Below are 19,867 nucleotides of genomic sequence, written 5' to 3' on the forward strand. Positions count from 1 at the left end.
AGAATAAAATATTGTTGTTTATTTTTAAATTAAGAAAGATTATTTACTTTTCAAATATAGCAAATCTATGACAGTAGATGACTCTAAATTATAAATTTTACAGATTTTGTTTTAGAAATGAAATGATATTTTCGTATAAACTAGTCAACTCACGTATTAACGGTCAAACGAATGCGCAATTTCGCTGTTTCTTAAACCAACATGTTTCACGATGCATCGTATCTAGACTTCGCAGAATCAGTGACATAACAGACAGTTCAAAATAGTGTGGCACGTGCTTGAAGTGGAAATTGTCATACGTGTATCTTTTATGTTGTGCCCACGCTTCTAACACTGATGATCGATATATTATATTACGTCTTGTTGAATATTACGAAAGAATTTAACAGCATATTTCATTCTTTTTCCTACGTGAATTAGAATGACTAGTAAAAAAGGACACACCCTCCGAATTGAATCAGAGATCGATAAAAACCGTGAGGACGGAAATTGGAAAAAGGTTATAGAATTGGCGGAACACCTGAAAGTACAGTACCCTAGTAATGGTAAATGTTTCTTTTTCTCGTAATGTTTTAAATAATCAGATTTATATGTTTAAAAATTTTTTTTTTGATAAAACATTTGATAAAATTTTATAGCAATTAACTGTCACGTCACGAGTTTCGTAACCTGTTTATGTAAAAAGAAGTTGTTAAGTCATTTCATGAATTATAAGGATTACATGTATATCAGTCAAACATAATTGTAGTAAAATGTCATTTGATATAAATCTTCTTAATTCAACACTTTTTTAAATTTAATTTTATCTGTTTGTTAATAAGTATATCTGACTTTAACAAATACCGATAATTGTCAATAAGAATATTTTTTATGTCTTCTTAGAAATTTATTTTTGACTTCGAAAAGATAATATATCTTTCTTATGAATTTTGTATTATTGAAACCTTAAATAAGAAAATTGTATGCAATTTTATTTAAGTTAATGTATTAAAAAATGAACATTTACATCTATATTTAATAAACATTTCATATTTCTGAATATTTTAATACTGTTAAGAAAATTTAATCTCATACTAAAGTATATAAGATAAATATATATATCCAAAACTATGTATTCATGGTGCTTTTGATTTTAGAATGTTTAGCAAATTTTTTATGTGGGGAAGGAAGATTAGAAAGCTTTTTAGAACAAACTCCACCTATAGATGCCAACATTGGAAAAGCTAGAAATGGACTACAAGAAACTAGAAAATACTTGATCCTTGCAGCAAATGAAAAAGATAAACAAGTAATTACAATCATAATTAATAGTTTTTAATTGAATAAAAGATAAAAATTTATGAATCTGATAATTTCAACTTTGTATGAATAACTAATAAATAATATTTTTAATTATAGGCTTTGGTTGTTTTGGATGCACATTTACTACTTGGTAAATTGCATTATGCAATGGGAATGTATGAAGAGGCTCTTAAACATTATCAACAAGCTGAATTACACACACTTACAGAAAAACCATTACCTTGTAGAAGCCTACGTATTATTGCAGAATCATATGCAATTAAAGGTTTGCATCAGATATTATTTAAATCATTTAGTACGTTGCTAGTATGTACTAGTGCATTATTATTTCTAATACCACACATAATAGCTTGCCAGTTGAATAAAGGAATGATTTATATCTATCATAGTTTGGTGTCTTATATATTTCACTTAACAAATTTCTTTTTTAATAATTCTGTACTTTAGAACATTAAATATATGCTGAATTTGACAGTATTGCACTTAATGTAATTATTCTAACAAAATTTAAAGAACTGCATATTTTTTTCTTATTTGTAATCTCTACTAAGTATAAATCATCTTGTACATCAGCCTGAAGGTAATACCTAATCAAAATTTAGTTACACAAGCAATGATTTTTGAAAATATTTGCTGTATTTTGAATATCACAACTAATGTACAACTTAGAGAAAGAAAGACTGTTTACTTTAGACACAGAGAAACATTTATCCTGCCGAAGACTGCGCATTATTGCTGAGTCATACGCAATTAAAGGTTTGTATTTTGCTTCATTTTTATTTCTTTTATTTGCCATGTGTAAGTGTATTCCATTTTTTTTATTTTTCTTTGACTATCCATTAAAGTGTTATTGTATGCTTTATCATTATACAAAACATTCTTATTAATATAATAGTCCAAATCAAAAATATTTTCATTAACTCTTAAAGGTTTGAAATATATGTTGCCTTGTCAATATCATTTTCATGCTTAATTTTATTACTTTCAATAATCCAAAAAAGGGAAGATGTTCTATTCATGGTAACTATGTTTCCTTACTTCTGTTTAAATTAATGTTTACTTGCATCTTATTAATATTGACAACTGCTTCATGATAAATGCACACTGTTTGAAAAACATTCATTTTTTCTATTTATCTGTTAGACATCCTCTTATAATATATATTTCAATTAGTAGTCATTTTACAACATATAAAAAGACTCTTTGCATGTATTATCGATAATAGCTACTATATTTCAGTTGAAACAAAATATTAATTGTTTATACCTACTGTGCTGATGTCTTATTATGCAAAATGAAAATAAAGCTAATATACTTTCTGTAGATAATTTGATTGTTATGTTTGTATATCATGAACTTTATCAATGCATATAAATAACTGTAAGTGTATTGCATAAAATATTATGAAATAAATCTGCTTAAAACAGTGCTTCTTTTTTGCTGCTTCTCTTATTCTCTGTGAATATAATATTTGTGTATTTAAAGATATGTACCTTAATATTAAAAATTATATTATTGTTCTATTATATTCATACCAATCCTTAGACAATAGATCCTTTTAATAGATATTTTTATTTACAACAGGTCTTTGTTTGGAAAAGTTACCACCAAATTCTAAATCAAAATATAAAATAGCAGAATGGCAAGAACAAATCATCAAATGTTATGAAATTACTGGGGACCTGACATTGGTGTATTTACAAGAACAAGAAAAACTTGCAATGCAACATCAAAATGGCACGTCTACTGTAAATAGTAACAATGCAGGTGATGATTCTTTTCAGCACATTCTTTTCCATCAGACAATGCTAATTGATGCTTACTGTTCCATAATTAATGAATGTATGAATAATATCTTGATTGGTAATCAGAATATTCACTGAATGAAAAAATAGTAGTAGCAAGCATTAAAATAAACTTATTTTATAAGAATATTGCATTAACTATGTTTATTTACATTTTTTTCAGGTGATATTATAGGGTTGTTGGTGGAATGTGACAAAACTTGAAATTTGGGTTTTGTAGTTAATACCTTAATATCATTTGATCAACAGGTACATATTCCTCTCAGTCTTCGTATTGTTCTACAAAACATATCGGGCCAATTTTGGAAACTGCACTACAAAGGGCACCCATATTGTACATTCAAACTGGTAATATTCAAGGTGCAATAAACCGTTACAGGTAATTAACTGTTTCTATTAATAAAAAATGCAAGGAAGGAAATGATAGCAAGAAAATGACAGCAATAGCAAATAAAATTTAGAAAAAATATTTTAACAATTAAATAAACAATATTTTTCATGAAATTCAATAACTTATAAGGGAAATTTTATCTGCTGTGGAGTCTACAACTACTCAAAGTCTTAGAGTTACTTTAACAAGACAATTGGCAGAAGTATTAGTTCGAGGAATTAGCGGTGCAGAATATAAAGCTCCAGAAGCACCAAGTGATTCGACAGGTAATATTATTAATAAAACGATTGTTATTATGATAAAGTTTGAGATAAAAATAAAATATTAAATCATTATTGTACTTTTCTCAGATTCACCTTGGAAGCCAAAGAAATACTTAGGTCCTAATATGTTTGTGCCAAGAAATGAGTATGAAGAAACAATTCTGTTATTATTAATAAGCGAAGCTATGGCAGTTAGAGATGCTGTCCTTAGTCAATCTCCAGAATTTAAAGATGCAAGAATACATGCTTTTGAAAATGCCACTGCGGTATATGATCTCCTCACAGTAGTCGTTGTGAGATGGAATCAAGTAGATTTGCTATATGAGGTAATTAGAATAAAGTAAAAGAAAAGTAAAGACTCAACATTGATTTCGAATGAAAACTTAATTCAATTTTATATCTTAATAGTCATTTGAAAGAGCAATGAAATTTTCTCATGAGGAAGCCCATGTATGGACTCAATGTGCATTATGTTTAATTAGTATGGGGAGATATATGCATGCATATAGAGTTTTGAAAGTAGTAGCAAGATTATCACCACAGAAGGTAATGCCTTGTCTTTTAGCTGCAAGGTTGTGCTATGAACAATTAAATATGGTAAGGATTATGTTTTCCTGTAAAATAAACTACATAAAATAATATACTAAAAGCATATTCGAATAAAAATAGATAAAAGAAGGTATTGAATGGAGTCAAAAAGCACTTCAAAGAGAAACATCAAATTCTCAAGGAATGCAATCAAGATGTCATCTCTATATTGGTATTGGTCATAGTATTCTTGCTACAAATACTATAGTAAAAATGGATAAAACCTACCATACTAAAACAGCCTTAGAATGTTTTCAAAAGTATGTACAGTTAAATATAAAATAAAGAATAAGTTACGTATTATAGTATTATACATTTATTTAATAGGGCACAACAGTGTGATCCAAATGATCATTTAGCTGAATACTATTTAGCACACGAATATGCAATTAACAGACAAATTAACGACGCAATGGTTCATGTAAAAATTGCGTTAAATCTTCGGGCAGAACACATTCCATCCTTGCATTTATTGGTATTACTGCTGTCGGCACATAAGCAATATTCAGAAGCATTGCATCTAATAAACAGCGTGTTAGAAGAATATCCAGATAATTTAAATTTTCTTTATGTAAAAGCACATCTCGAATTACAAAGTATCGGTGGTGAACAGGCATTGTTCACCATAAGACATATGCTTTTACTTTGGAAAAATTTGTATGAAGATCAAACTAATGCTAATTGTAATGAACAGCACAGTGAGAAACGCAGTGAAACAAGAAGTGTTTTTCAACTGTATGCTTCTGAAATGTCTGATAAAGACTCTAGTATGTATTTAATATCTTTTCTCTAATTTGTAATTTTTAAGATTAAATTGTTTTATATAAAAATTTCAAATAGCAAAATTTTAAATAGGTTCTGTACATGCACAATCATTGGCTGCTTCAAGAGTAGAACAAGCCTTATCTGAAGTTGCATCATCACTTAGCTCTTTTACCCCAAAGCCTGGACCACAAAGAGCATGGCTATTACAATTACAAGTTTGGTTATTACTTACCGAAGTATACCTAGTTTTAGATCAGCCAAATGGTGCTGTTCTTTCCTTACAAGAAGCCACGAATATTTTTCCACTAAGTCACCATATTATGTATACAGTAAGTTATATTATCAAACAAAAAATTAAAAATGAATAGTTTGCTTTCTATTTTGCATAACTTCATTATCATGATACAATGTATTAAAGCTACTTTTCATTCCAGCGGGGTCTTCTTCATGAATATAAATTGGAATATATGGAAGCAAAGCAATGTTATCAGAATGCAGTTTCAATTAATCCATCACATATCAAAAGTTTACAGCATTTGGTAATGTTTATTGTAATTTATAAAATAATAGTTATTACTGTGTGAAATAATATACAATTGTTCAACGATTATTTTTATTATTAGGGATTAATTTATCACTATTTGGGAAGTCAAAGGTTAGCTGAAAAAACTTTACGGGATGCTGCAAAAATTGACCCAAATTCTCATCAAACATGGTATAAAAATATTGATTTATTTCCATTTATATTTAAAAGTGCAATGGTGTAAATTTTAAATAATTATACTTTTAGTCAAATTAAATCTTTTTATTTATAGGTATAATTTGGGAAAAGTGTTGGAATCCTTAGGTGAAGTAGAAGCAGCAAGTGATTGTATGGCAACAGCATTGGAAGTGGAAACCACGAATCCAATATTACCAATTCTCTCGATTCCAGTTACATTTGAATGATTTAAAATTTTGATTGTTTAAATATAATTAAGAACAAATCACAATTTATTGTGCAACATTGGCATTTGTTTGCTCTTGTGGCAATAGTACCTGCTTATCTCTAAACTGTTGCATTATTGTACAAATAAATGAATTCTTTAAAAAGTATTAGAATTATGCAAATAATTTATCAATAATCAATGTAAAAATCTCTAATAAAGAAATAGTTATAAGATAAAAAATTATTATTCCTTTAGATTTTTTGTAATATTTAATTTTAAACATTTTCTACGAATAAATTTTTGATATTTTATAAATATATTTATATTAGATAATATCAAACAAAATATTAGAAATACGTTTATAAATATTTATTTTTCTACATTATAGCTGTTACACTATTTTTATCTTATGATATTCTACTATTATATATTTACTCTATACCTTAACGCTATATTGTTAATGTATAATTAAAAAAACATTAAGGTTGAAACCAAATGACTGTAGAATAATAATTATTCAATAAACATTCTAAAGGGAATGTTATTTCATAAGAATTACGTTCCGCTAAAAAATATTTTGTTAAATATAAATCAATTTACTTTTTATTATTGAAAATGCATACAAAGTATCTAAAATTAGAAAAACTATGACTTTTGCTATGTCAAAAGTAATTTAAATAAAATTTTACAATTTAGATTATTTTCTTCTGTTTTCACATATTGTGATTGAAGGCAAGGGTTTTTTAAAGCTACTAGATAATGTTAAATAAATTTATTGAACATCTTACAAGTTACAGTTGAATGTGTGCCCTTATAATTTATTACGGTAGAAATATTTTTACAGTGGATATTGATTGATTAAAATAAATTCTAGAATTTTGCTACAAATATCTATAAAGTAATATTTTTAAAATAAATATCTTTGAAGATTTAATATTATAAAAATTTAGTAATTATATATATATTTAATTTAATATATATATATATCATATTTTTTAATTTCAAAAGAATTGTAATAAACGAAACAAATGGAGAAAAATATACATGAAGTATTAGAGAAACGAGAATAATTACGATACAATACTATATATACGATATAATACAAAATTCGCGTAACCTCGCGATAAAATCACTAAAATTTAATTTACTTAGAAGACTTCATAAAATATTTTCATATTGGTGAATGATGAATTGTTCTAGAAACTTACTGTATACCAACAAACTATCGTACAATATTTCTATATAAACTGAATTCAAACGTTTTTTATTTAGTACAATATTGATATTACGAATATAGTATCATTATTTCCTTAATCACACGTACAAGTATTGCTTGCAATATCATTAATTAAAAACAAAACGTAACAAGAACCTTCTAACATTTTTAATTATGCAATCCAGGAAATTTAATAATCGCATAAAGTTTTCAATTTTTTCGAATACAATACAGAGACAGCATCCTCTACTGTATCAGATACATATTCGAATAAAAAGCGATTGAAAATGAACATTATTTTGTAAATTGAACACGAAATAGTCTTCAATATTGTATTTTCTGTGAAATTAACACCAATTAGGCGCTACATCGATGTACGTAAGGTATAAAATTAACATTCTTTGCCGTGACACCCATTAAATTCCCTTCCTTACCGTTAATCGTGAACGCCGCTGTGCGCTTCTCCATCCCCCGTTCCGTCTCTTTTTAACGAGATTACGAGACTCCCTGTCCTATTCTATCGCGTGTCGCATTGCGCGTTTGTTCGTGCGCAGGCTCACTGCAACATAGCCACAGAACTTTTTCGAAAACCTTGCTTAACAGCAGCTAGGCCCTTTGAGGAACTGCGTCATGAATCCATATTTTCTGTGTCCTATCAGGTCGAACATCGATTTTTCCCAGTAACGATGCCCAAAAACAGTGTTCCGTAGATACTGTTAACCCGCGGAACGTCGTACCGCGTCACGTTTAGCGCATCACGCATCTGCAGAGCTTACGGGTATGCGTAATACAATCGACCAACTATTATCATCTTACTCCTTTTTTCTTTTCATGCTGGTCGAACGATACTTAGAGAGGGTTACAAGGCTCTACTGCATTGAACTTATAAAGATGTTGTAATACTGAACGTATGAAAGGCGCAACTGTAATAATTATATAGGTTAGGAACTTTGACATCTTTTTTAACGTACAAGATACTTAAATACGCTTACAATAAAAGGGAGAAAAAGCATGCTACAAAGGATAGTAGTAAATAACGTAAATTAAGTCAGTGATTCTTTTTTACATAATTACAGTGGAGAAAATTTGTTTGTTTGTTGATAATACATTAATAGAATAAAATATGCTAAAACTCATTGCGAAAAATATTCAAGTAAACGATATTTTATTTTACCTTACTAAATCTAACCAATGAAAATATTCCTTTTTTATATTTAAATGATTTCTTTTTTACAGTAGTTAGTTTTTATCTGCTACTATTTTATTTTCTACATATTGTACTTTTACAAAATATGAGGCAATAGCTGTACAGAAATATCGTGGAACCAATTTCTGCTTTTTTTTCTTTTTTGTATTAGAAGTTAATGCTTATTATTGCAAAAAGATTGAAATTATGTGGTTAGTTATTGGAAATTTTTGGGAAGAGGATTACGATGAATGAAAAATTCATTTAAACAGATATCTCGCATATATTTTCATGATCAAGATATATTTATGCTTGTTACTGATACTGGTCTTTATATCGTAGGTTCTTTTGACAAATCCAAGGTGACCTTGGTATATTTTCAAAAAATTGGCGTGGAGGAATCGTCACTTCCGTTAAGTAGCTACATACGTGAACGTTCTTTTTTGCCGCACGCATGCTCATCGCTTATTATTGATATCGCGAACATCGTGCGACGGCGTTACCGCATATCGGTCACGGCCACCAGCGAAACTGTTAATTATCTATTAGATACGAACGAAGTTTACGAATATCGATACTTAAGCGACATCGTAATTTTAAATGAATTAAGAGTTTTAGTATACAGGAAATAAGCGAACAAGTCATTTACACGTCGATAAAGAAAACCCGTGTTATATTTTATCGCACCGTGACTAGATTAGAATTTAATAGAAAGCTGCACTTGTTACCATATTACAACTTCATTATGATAATCAATATTAAATAGTAGTTACGCTATGCAACAGTTGAACAGATATAGCAAAAATATTGTGTTATTAAGATATTACTTCGTTTTTTTCAATAGACTAGGAAAATGATATGGTGTAGAAATGTAGAAATGTTTCGAATTATGTATAAACAACATCTGTACTTACCTTTAATTAATTTGTTCTTATCATAATAGTATAAATTATATTATACATTTTGCAATACACCATATGTCTCATCTTGTACATTTAAAGAGTTAAGGACTATATATGTTATCTTATAAAGTTAATAAATGATCACTTTATCCGCACCTAGCTCATAATTTAGAGAGCTAGGTTATGTAACTAAATAAAATTTCATACAATTACAATTATATCTTTAATCTTAAAAGTAGATGCAGCAAGGTAAACGATAAGATAGACAAGCTTATAATCCATAACTGATATATGATTATATTGTATGACGTAACATGGGATAACAGTATAGTATATAATATGTAGTTAAAATAATATATGAGAGATTCTATTTTATTACACATTATAATTATGCAAATTATAACTTATTTCGCTTCCGAATTAATTTAAAATCTATAATTATAAATGTTACAGGTTGTTAAATGTAATTGTTTCAAGAATGTCCAACAAATGTCAGCTTATGTATCATGCTTAGACAAATATCAAAATATGTATAGCATTCAAGTATAACATTATGATTATCTTTTTAATGATTGAACAGTAGATTACCTATAAATGTGCCGGTTTAAGAAGGAATTATGTACACAAATTCTTTAATGAGTGCAGTTTTGTCTTTTAATACTAATCTTAAGTAGCAATAACTGATTACGATAAATGAATACATGTCATTTCAATTATTTGGTCTTAGAAAATCTAGAAGTACAGTTGACGAATTACTCGCTACATAATATTGGACATACCGTTGACGTAAGGAAATAAAAAAACAAAATAACTCTGTTTGAAACGTTGTAACGTTTGAAATTACCTGGAACCTTTTAATTACAAATGCAACAGAAACAATTGGTTTATTGGACATTTCCTTTTTTCCTCTTGCATAGAATCGTGGACTCGTCATTCACATTTTTCTCTCGCGCGTCATGCGATGATCGTATTCAACGTAATCAACCGATACATTCTCGTAAATCGAATATCTATCCTTTTAGTAAGGTGTTCAGTCTCCATTCTGCCTCATCATCTTTTTTTTTTAAGATATTCGTAATTCTTATAATGACTCTGACTAATACAGAATTCAGTTTAAGATTGACTTACCTATGTCTATTTCAGTGGACCTAGATTATTATACAATGCATCATCAAAATAAGAAACATAAACTTCTCAATTTTGTAGTTCAGTTTATACCAAATTAAATTTTTAAAAATTATTGCACAAATTTACGTTCATTTCGTACTTATATGATAAATTATTCGAAGCAGATTACAATGTCATTAGATATTCCTATGAAATTATTAAATAAATAAATAAATTATTCTGATATATGAGAAACGTAAAGAAATGAATTAACAACGTGTTGTAAATTGTATCATGCCAGTTTAAATTGTGTTTATCCGTTGATGTAATACTACGCAATCTAATTAAATTTATGCACATCGTTACATACGTACAAAACTGAATGCTAATTTTTTTACAAATCAAATTCTTTCTGTCTACGTACTTATCTATTCTTCACTATATTTCCATATATTTTGCTCCGACCATTAAGAATGTTAAACCCTCCTAAAATTATACAGGTCAAAATGGAACTAAAGCACTAAGAAGAGCTAAAATTTTTTGCATAATTCAACGACGATAAAAGCTCTTTCGAGCGGCATCGCGAAAACAATTTGTCTCACGTTCTGATCTTCGAATTTTAATTTCAGTATCGTACCCGAAAAAGAATCTACGAATAACTGCAGCAAGGAATAAATTTTGGGAATTAAATATCACAATCGATAGTTGTTTCTTGGCCTGAAAACGGCATTCACCTAATCGCACTATATTCTTTTATCCAACGAACGTGTACGCGCATTATTTTTATTTAAGAAGATATCGACCGATGCTATGAAAGGACATTGAAACCGCCAGCACTTCTGGGGTTAACGCAAGGGATGGTCCACGTGAAATAGGCCATCCAAATATTTCCTTTCCATGAGAATACGTGAGAACAGCATTGATGAATTTTTTGTAAAAATTTTATTGTAATACGAAATTTCAATGGAAAGTTTTATAAATCACGCGTAAGGAAAAATAGAACTTCAAGGAATAGAAAAAGGTAAGGATTTATATTACTGAAAAATTATTCCAATTCGCTTTATTTATCTAAATTAGTAAAGATATGCAAATATCAATTAACATGTCTACTATAGATAAACGAATGAAAGATACAACTCTCTAGGGCATGAAGAAGTTTGATTCAGTGATAAAGTATTCGAAAACGTTTCCTATAGACTATAAGCATTAATCCATCGTGACCCAATATCATTCGCAGGACGAGACAGCGAAGCAGACTCAAGAACCTGTTTTGCACCTGACGACTGTCATGTAAGATGCGGATTTCCGGTTATTCCAGAAACTGGAGTTGAAATCGGAAGCTGACTAAAAATGACGAATGTCATTGGGATTATGATATCAAACGAACGAAATATCGTTGCAGCAATTGTTCTTGTCAGTAGAATAAGCTACGATAGCTTAGGGTTTAGGGGACTAACGATATAGAAATCGTAAGAAAGCGAACGAAAAGAGAAAAAGAGAAAGAAAGAGAAAAAGAGAGAGAGAGAAAGAAAAAAAGGCATAAGAGAAAAGGTAAAATGGAAGAAGAAAATAAGCATAAGATAAAGACAAAGATAGCAAAGGGGAGGAAGAGAGGAAAGAGAAGGGATATAGTAAAGAAGAGAAAAGGAAAAAGAGAGAGAAAGAGAGAAACGTAGGGCCTAAACCAGCCGAAAAACGCGCTCATTGACCATTGCATTCGAGCCATCTCTCGCAGGGAAGCCCGGCTTTGACCCGGTAGCCGGCGGCGGCACAGTCCGCGCGGCTGCCTGACGCATTGCAGGTGCGCGTCGGCCAATCACAGGCCTGGTTAGTTCGCCCGGACTTGTCCTGTAAACACGACCGCACCCACCCCGCATGTAAAGCGGATTTGCACGATTGTCTATGACGACCGTTCTCTACGTTGGACGTCGTGTCGTTCCTACTTCTTCCCATTTGTCCAATTAAAAACCAGTCGTTTTTTCAGGGTTTTCGCAGAGGAGAAGCCGCACGGAACTATCTGTCGATCGCGTAGGAAACGACGCAGCGCATCGCCGCGTGAACTCCCCTTAACCCCCGTCTAGACCGTCGACCAATCAGGAGACACCGTCATGTAGCCCGTTAGGGGCGGCGTAGTGATACCTGACCGAGACAAGCGGCAGAGAGGCTCGTACACCGAGAGAGAACGGTGGACTCCATTGCTGTTCGGAGTGCGTTTCTCGTCGGCTGTGTCGTATTGCGTGTCTGTCCGCGCTTTCGTGCACACAAGTTTTACTTTCCACGTTGGCCCAGAGAGAGATTGTGAATAGTATCCTTTGTGTTCAGTGCCTAAACCGATATTTCAAATCGTCGAGCGTACTGAGATATAAAAGAACCGAGCCAAAATGGTAAGTCGAATATGCTTTCTTTCCTGGTGCGTGTGCCTATGCGGACGTCGTTCAGCGGTCCCTCGCCCTCACCCTCCTCCTAGGCTTTCGTTTGCCGCATTGACGCGTCGAGTGCACGTGCAACCTACCGATACGCATTTATTGCAAAACTTCTTTTCTTCCATTTTTATCCGATTCAAAAGATTTCATTTCCAGATCCTATGATATTTTTCCACTTTATTCTACGTATGTTTTTTTTACCTACGCACTATTGCAATATTACATTCGTAATGGCCGGTATGCGGAGATGGACCGACTATCGATCCATTTCTACTCCGATGGCTTACATACGTTTTTCTCAGTCTCTTTCGAGATGTCATGAATTGTGAAACTTCCTCCGATAAAAATCGCAAAGAAGCATCGAACGATCTAAACAGGAAACAATGATTTTTCAAATCTTCCGGCCGACCGTCAAGATACAGCGTTATGATAAGGCGCTACGGTGAAAACTTTTTCAGAGTCAACGTCGTTCGTATTACGTTGTGTCATGTATCAATGTAATGTGTAACGGTACGTTGGAATATGGAATGACGTGAGAAAACTTCCTTAAAATTGTTAATTCACAACTTTTATGTACATAAAATACCTTATCTTTAGATTATCAAATCTAATGAGATAATAATTGCTATCGTATTTCTTTTTGGATACATCAAGGAATTCCAATTGACGATAAGTTACTAGCGCTAAATTCGAATAAATACATTTTTCTTCATTTATTCGCCAAAAAAGTTCAAGTTTTATGTGAGATATTTCTAAACGTAACAATAGTTGTTGCATATGCTGGATAAAATATTGTCGCTTATAGACTTGATACACCTCAGTATCGTTTTCGTTTCGAAAGGAACTTGTTTTCATTGTACAGTACAAACTCCAATATTTCATCCAATTTTTATCTTGTATCTAGCAGATTATTTTTTCGCAAATTTTTTAGGATTAAAGTAATGAAAGAGTACAATAATCTTGTACATTTTCTTTTATCATTCGTAATCCGTTTTTTTCGCGATATTCACTGTTTTTCTTATGTAGCATATAGTATTCGACACAGTCAACCGTTACACGGTATACCTCACTATTGATTTTCGCGGTCTCTTGCTGTTGCGCCAATTTCCCTGATTCCTTGTACGTTCTTGCACTCATCTTCTTCTAACGATGACTTCAATTAACTTTTCACAAAAGTTAATTTTTTTTAATAGGAAAATATAAATATTAAATTCTACATTTTATTTTTATACTTAATCACGAGAACTTTATGAGAATTTTATACTCATAATATAATATAAACACATTTTTTGTATATTTTCTAATTACATAATTTCAATTTTTATGATTTCAAATCAAACAACATCATACGCTATGTAGTATTCAAATTTTTGAAAATATTTTCCATTTTTAGTTGCAGTTTTATGATATTCAACGATGTTGGTCGATCGTCTTACCGCATAACCTAAAATATAGATACGACCATTCTAAAGTGTTTCTTAAGCATATAAATATTTAGTTTTTATAAATAAACCTTCAGTTGTATTAAAAATTAATTATACTCCAATGTAATATAAACTTTTTTAGTTACGTTCTTAACGAATATATATATATATATATAATATATATATATATATATATATATTTCTTTTATATATACTTTTATTTTATATACTTTCCTTTTAATAAACAACTGAAATATTAAATATCGAATTATTAGTTTATTTATGACATTTGTTTTTATATAGGTCTAGGTGCTCAATGGATATTTTTGTATAAAGTATATAGAAGAAAGCATAGTATGTAGTACATATATATATAAATATATATTTATATATATACACAACTGACCTATATCGTAAGGTGTTTTATTCTAGAAGTCATAGGCTGATTTAAAACAACTTTTTATATTAACGACTGCATTTCCGTATCATTTATTTAATAGTTCTTCGTCTACAAATACAAAAAGTATTTAATTCGTTATTTTATTTAGGGATCTGATTATAGCAACAGCTAATTATTTCTTAGATATTCTTCGACCGCAACGAGCTTATGGTAAATATTTATTGATAGTTAAGCAGCCACGATATTTTATTTAGAACTAAGGTTGAATGAATTGGATTTGCTATGAAATAAAACAAATACTTTAAGTTTAATTGGTTGTTAGATGTATACACTTGCGATTGAACGTATACAAATGCAAGCATAGCTTCATTTGAGAAATGAATTCTTCATATAGTATAAGTTTATCGTATGGTTTGACTTGTTAGATTGAATCTCGGTTGTGTGTCTCGGTTAGATGTTTGATTGAATCTAATTCGAGTAAGAATCGAAGCTTCTTCAAGCGTTCGAGCTTCGCTCTACGATTTTTCAAAGATGCACGTTGATTATCAGGTGTCAAAAATCTTAATTTTCCAATCAACGGTATCCTAAGTATCTCGACCACCCCCCCCCCCCTCGCGCTTTTCCTTGGTGAGGGTGGGGCAATACCTGAACGGACGTGAAGCGGTCCTAGTTTTCAGCAAGGTGGCGGCATTTCCTCCAGATCGAAGTATCGGCAATGCATTAAAGAGCGTTATGCGTTAAGCATGAAAGAAATGAGAAATTTTACAGAAAATAATGTTTATTGCTGTTAGGAATTTTACTCAAAAATAATCTTTCTTTGTAATCGTGTTACGAGTCTTGCCAATGAAAACTTAACATATTATTTTTGTGAGCGTTTCTACAAAATATAGAATTCTTCATTTTCTCAGCATACACACTTACTCCATATGACATACTTCAGAAAAAAGTATATCTTCAGTACATACTCATAACTATCAAGTATATAAACAATAGAAAATATATATATATTTATGTATTTTATAAAAGAGAAATATAATTCCAATTATTGCAACTAATAGAAAGGTATTTTATGATATATCAAATCTGTATGATGTTTGATAAAATAAAGATCCCATGTAACTGATTTAACAAAATTTTAACTAGGTTCTTTTAACAATATTATGCTAATAATATGGACATGTAACTGTAACTTTTATTTTTTATTTCAAGGCTGATCAACTCACAGAGGAGCAAATTGCAGAATTTAAGGAAGCATTTTCGCTATTTGATAAGGATGGGGATGGTACTATCACAACCAAAGAGTTGGGTACAGTTATGCGATCGCTAGGACAAAATCCTACAGAAGCTGAGCTTCAGGATATGATCAATGAAGTGGATGCAGATGGTATTTTATCCTAATCTTATTTTATAACTGACATATAACTCATTGCGTTGTTATTATTCATTATGCAATTTTTGTATTTCTTATATTGCATGTGATATCAACATCATTTTCAAATCTATCAATTTAGAATCAATCATTTAAGATATTTGCATAATGAAAGAATGTTTTTTTTACACTATTATCATTATCTCATTGTTAAAAACATTGGAAAAAATCTGATTTCAGAAAAAATCAAAACTAAAAATACTTGGAATTGTAGGTAATGGCACAATCGATTTTCCGGAGTTCTTAACCATGATGGCTCGCAAAATGAAGGATACTGACAGTGAGGAGGAAATTAGGGAGGCCTTCAGAGTATTTGATAAGGATGGAAACGGTTTCATATCTGCAGCGGAACTCAGACATGTTATGACAAATCTTGGCGAGAAACTCACTGATGAGGAAGTTGATGAAATGATTCGGGAGGCTGACATTGATGGTGATGGCCAAGTTAATTATGAAGGTTGTGCAATTAAATTTATATTTACTGTAATTTCTAAATTAAATTACTTTTATCAATATTTCGTAAATTTTGATTAAAAGTTTTAAAGCATTTGTGTAATTTCTAAGTTTAAATTACATATTTGCAATAATAACTCTAACTGTGTTATTTTCTTTGTCTAGAATTCGTCACAATGATGACATCAAAGTGAATGCAACCTGTGTAATGGAAAAACTTGCAACTTGGAGTGGTGTTGACGTATTAAAATAAATCAAGAAACAAAGAAAAATATAATATTAACAAAAACGAATCGACCAGAAAGTGAAAAAAATCTTGTATCTGGACGCAAAGATGTCTTTAAAACGCGAAAAGTCAACGTCCAACACGCGTTAATCATCATTAACGATAAGTAATACAGGGCAATTGTTTAATTAAAGAGTTATACCACTAAAAATCATTATCTCTAAATACACAAAATACTTAACTACACACAACATAAACATAAAAATACATATTACACACACACATAAACGAATACAAAAAATATGCAGCACACACATAAACACATCTATACATAAAAGATGATTTATTTCCGTATAAAAAATATAATTATATATATATATAAAAATGTTAGATATATATATGTATAAAAAAACAGACGCGCATGTTTGTTGATGATAAAAGTAAATAGTGTTTCCCTACTTTCCTCTCTTTTTGGCCTTTTCCTGTTTCTTCTCTGCACGTATCTTTGAAGACTTTCACATGCAAGTTTTCCTTGTAAATTCTACTTTTCAATGTATTGAAAAAAGATTATTAATCAGTAGACAGAAGAGAGGAAAAGTATTAAAAGAAGGGAATAATCTACAGGCTATTATAGCGCATTGTGTAGGTTCGTTTATTGATCGAGATAAATTGGAAATTTATTCTACTTGTTTCTCGATCAAGAAGAACGTGCTTATGTCATCGATACAGCATTTGTTGTAGCGAAAAGTTTTATCAGTAACGTACATGTTAAGCGTTTGTTTTACTTTGCCAAAGAAAATTCGGATTGGACATCGTTTTCCAGAGTTCGAAATATAATGTCTTCGACCTTTGGTTTATCGATGATTCCGTACATACTGAATTCGTTACTACGCCATAATGGATAATTTAATTCTTTTAATAGCTGAGAAATAGTATCAAAGAAAAAGTATTAGGAGGATTAAAAAAAAATAAGGAGTATCCTCGAGAAGTTCAGAGATGCGCGTAATGCTATCTTGGTCTACGTTTATGATATCTATGGAATCGGGTTATATCAAAGTATTGATATTTCTGGTGAAACATCTCTACGCTTTTTCAGCTTTGTTAAGCCTTTGAAAAAACCTATGTAATACATGACACGTATTATACATGTACACATATATACACAGACACACAAACGCGTACACAACAAAACATGTAAGACATATTTCACCAAGTGCGTTCTGTATCCAATTTCATTATAATCTCCCGTTTGTATCTTATCTCCACTGAGAAAGCCTTAAAACGCGTGCGCGTTACACAACGTCGACACCACTTTTGTTGAAATATAAATGAAACCACAGAGAAATAGGGATGAGGGATTAAAAAAAGAAGTCAAGTCACAACAGTGATTGGTGCATTATATTTTCCTTCGCCCAGAGGTGCGTGCCAGTCTCGCAAGATAAGCAGGAGAAACTGGTGTGATTTTGTGAGATTCGTATGATAATGTTAAGTACTAAGAGTAAAGAACGATCACCGAAAAGTGGAAACACATGCGTGTCGGTGATTCAGTCATTAATATATATGTAATATATATTATATATACATATATACATATATATGTATATATGCACACATATATACACATATATGTGTATATGTATATATATATAAAAACTAATTTACGAAGAAAAAAGGAAGAAAAGAAGAAAGAATTCCTCCACAGTCCTTTATTATTTAATATTGAAGTGAACAAAATGAGAAGTACTTGTATTTCTGGTGACCTAGATCGCATTGATCATAAAAAGACAAAATAAATGTACCCTCATTTTTAGGTCACAACTACTCAATTCGTTTCCTTCATTAACCAATGGACCTCTCGTTTCAGCCATTTTTATCTTCATCGTCATTTTCAATGGCATCTAGTAATAGTTTGCCGACAAAATGTATGTGTATAATTCACTGTCAAGATTCGCGTTAACATATCTACGAAGTTTCATCGGTTCGGAAGCCTTTTATAGAGATATTAAGGCATACGAATCGCAAAAGGAGAGCTCTTAAAACTATTTTACTTCACTTGCGATCGTTCTGATAGTTGTTATCGTTATTGTGAACATAAAGTTAAAATTTAGTGATTTACGGCGAAAATGTTCTCACTTTGTAAAGATGCAAAAAAAGAAAGGGAAAGAGTAATCACGACAAAGTCCTTTTGTAAATGGTGATATAGAAGTTATTCAAAGAACATCCCTATTTAAATGCTTAAACAAGTTATTGCTCGTTTCATCGATCATTGACGGTTAGTGTTTAAGTCTAAGTTAAAAGAATATATTCCAATATTTAATATTAATTTTATATTCGTGTCGCAAGTTATACATAGTCTAAACTATAATTTTATGAAAGTTCTTTACAGCGGGCGCTAAGAACCGATATTAAGTTTTAAAAATGAAAAGAAAAAGCAAGTCAGTATTGTATCTCAAGAATAACTAAAGCTTGAGATCTATTACAGAATCATATTCTCGTTTTCTTCAAGGATCGTTTCCCGAAACATTTATTCCTCGCAAATAAAATAGTGGAGATTCTACTTCAGTCACTCTTGTTCTCAATCTTTTGTCCGAAACTATATAAAATATTAAAATGCGATATTTATGAAACTCCGTCGTGACGTGAATAAGAAGTTATTTATTTTTGATGTTTATCTTTGAAAAATAATTCCAATAAATGTATTTATTCATTCGGCTAAAGAAAAAATATTCGCTATACGTTTTTTTCTCCTGTATTTGAGATTATACATTCATAATTTCTATTTTATGTGAGATATTTTCCGCCATATCAAAGGCATACTTCACTTATCGTGCATGACGAAGCGACACAGTTTGTATAAAGTGTTGATATTAAGTTAATAAATTGTTCCCATACATTAAAGTACTGATTAACTCTTATTTCTTTTAATGTGAGAATAACAGGTTTTTTAGTTTACCAAAACAAATTTTTTTAAGTATATCATCACTCTATTATATGTAACTCTTAATTTATTCAATTTATTTATAAATCCAAACGTAAAATGCATCATAACCGAGCAATC

At 30.5% G+C, this 19,867-nt stretch overlaps 2 protein-coding genes across 2 annotated transcripts; both read left to right on the forward strand.

The window, feature by feature from the left end:
- The first annotated feature begins 195 nt into the window (after window positions 1–195).
- Window positions 196–6,286, forward strand: LOC122573598 (tetratricopeptide repeat protein 7B). The gene is made up of 15 exons (XM_043740192.1): window positions 196–545; window positions 1,137–1,288; window positions 1,399–1,567; window positions 1,996–2,058; window positions 2,887–3,069; window positions 3,357–3,486; window positions 3,628–3,764; window positions 3,849–4,087; window positions 4,170–4,358; window positions 4,431–4,609; window positions 4,677–5,116; window positions 5,205–5,443; window positions 5,549–5,653; window positions 5,738–5,829; window positions 5,930–6,286. The coding sequence occupies exons 1-15, from the start codon at window positions 422–424 to the stop codon at window positions 6,060–6,062; spliced, it is 2,574 nt and encodes an 857-aa protein (XP_043596127.1). The 5' UTR covers window positions 196–421; the 3' UTR covers window positions 6,063–6,286.
- A 6,324-nt stretch (window positions 6,287–12,610) lies between these two features.
- On the forward strand, window positions 12,611–18,630 carry LOC122573279 (calmodulin). Its single transcript, XM_043739393.1, has 4 exons — window positions 12,611–12,838; window positions 15,911–16,085; window positions 16,345–16,587; window positions 16,749–18,630. Exons 1-4 carry the CDS (start codon window positions 12,836–12,838, stop codon window positions 16,775–16,777), a joined length of 450 nt encoding a protein of 149 aa, XP_043595328.1. The 5' UTR covers window positions 12,611–12,835; the 3' UTR covers window positions 16,778–18,630.
- Window positions 18,631–19,867: the final 1,237 nt, after the last annotated feature.

The sequence above is a fragment of the Bombus pyrosoma genome, linkage group LG12, assembly GCF_014825855.1.
Source record: "Bombus pyrosoma isolate SC7728 linkage group LG12, ASM1482585v1, whole genome shotgun sequence".
NCBI lineage: Eukaryota > Metazoa > Arthropoda > Insecta > Hymenoptera > Apidae > Bombus > Bombus pyrosoma.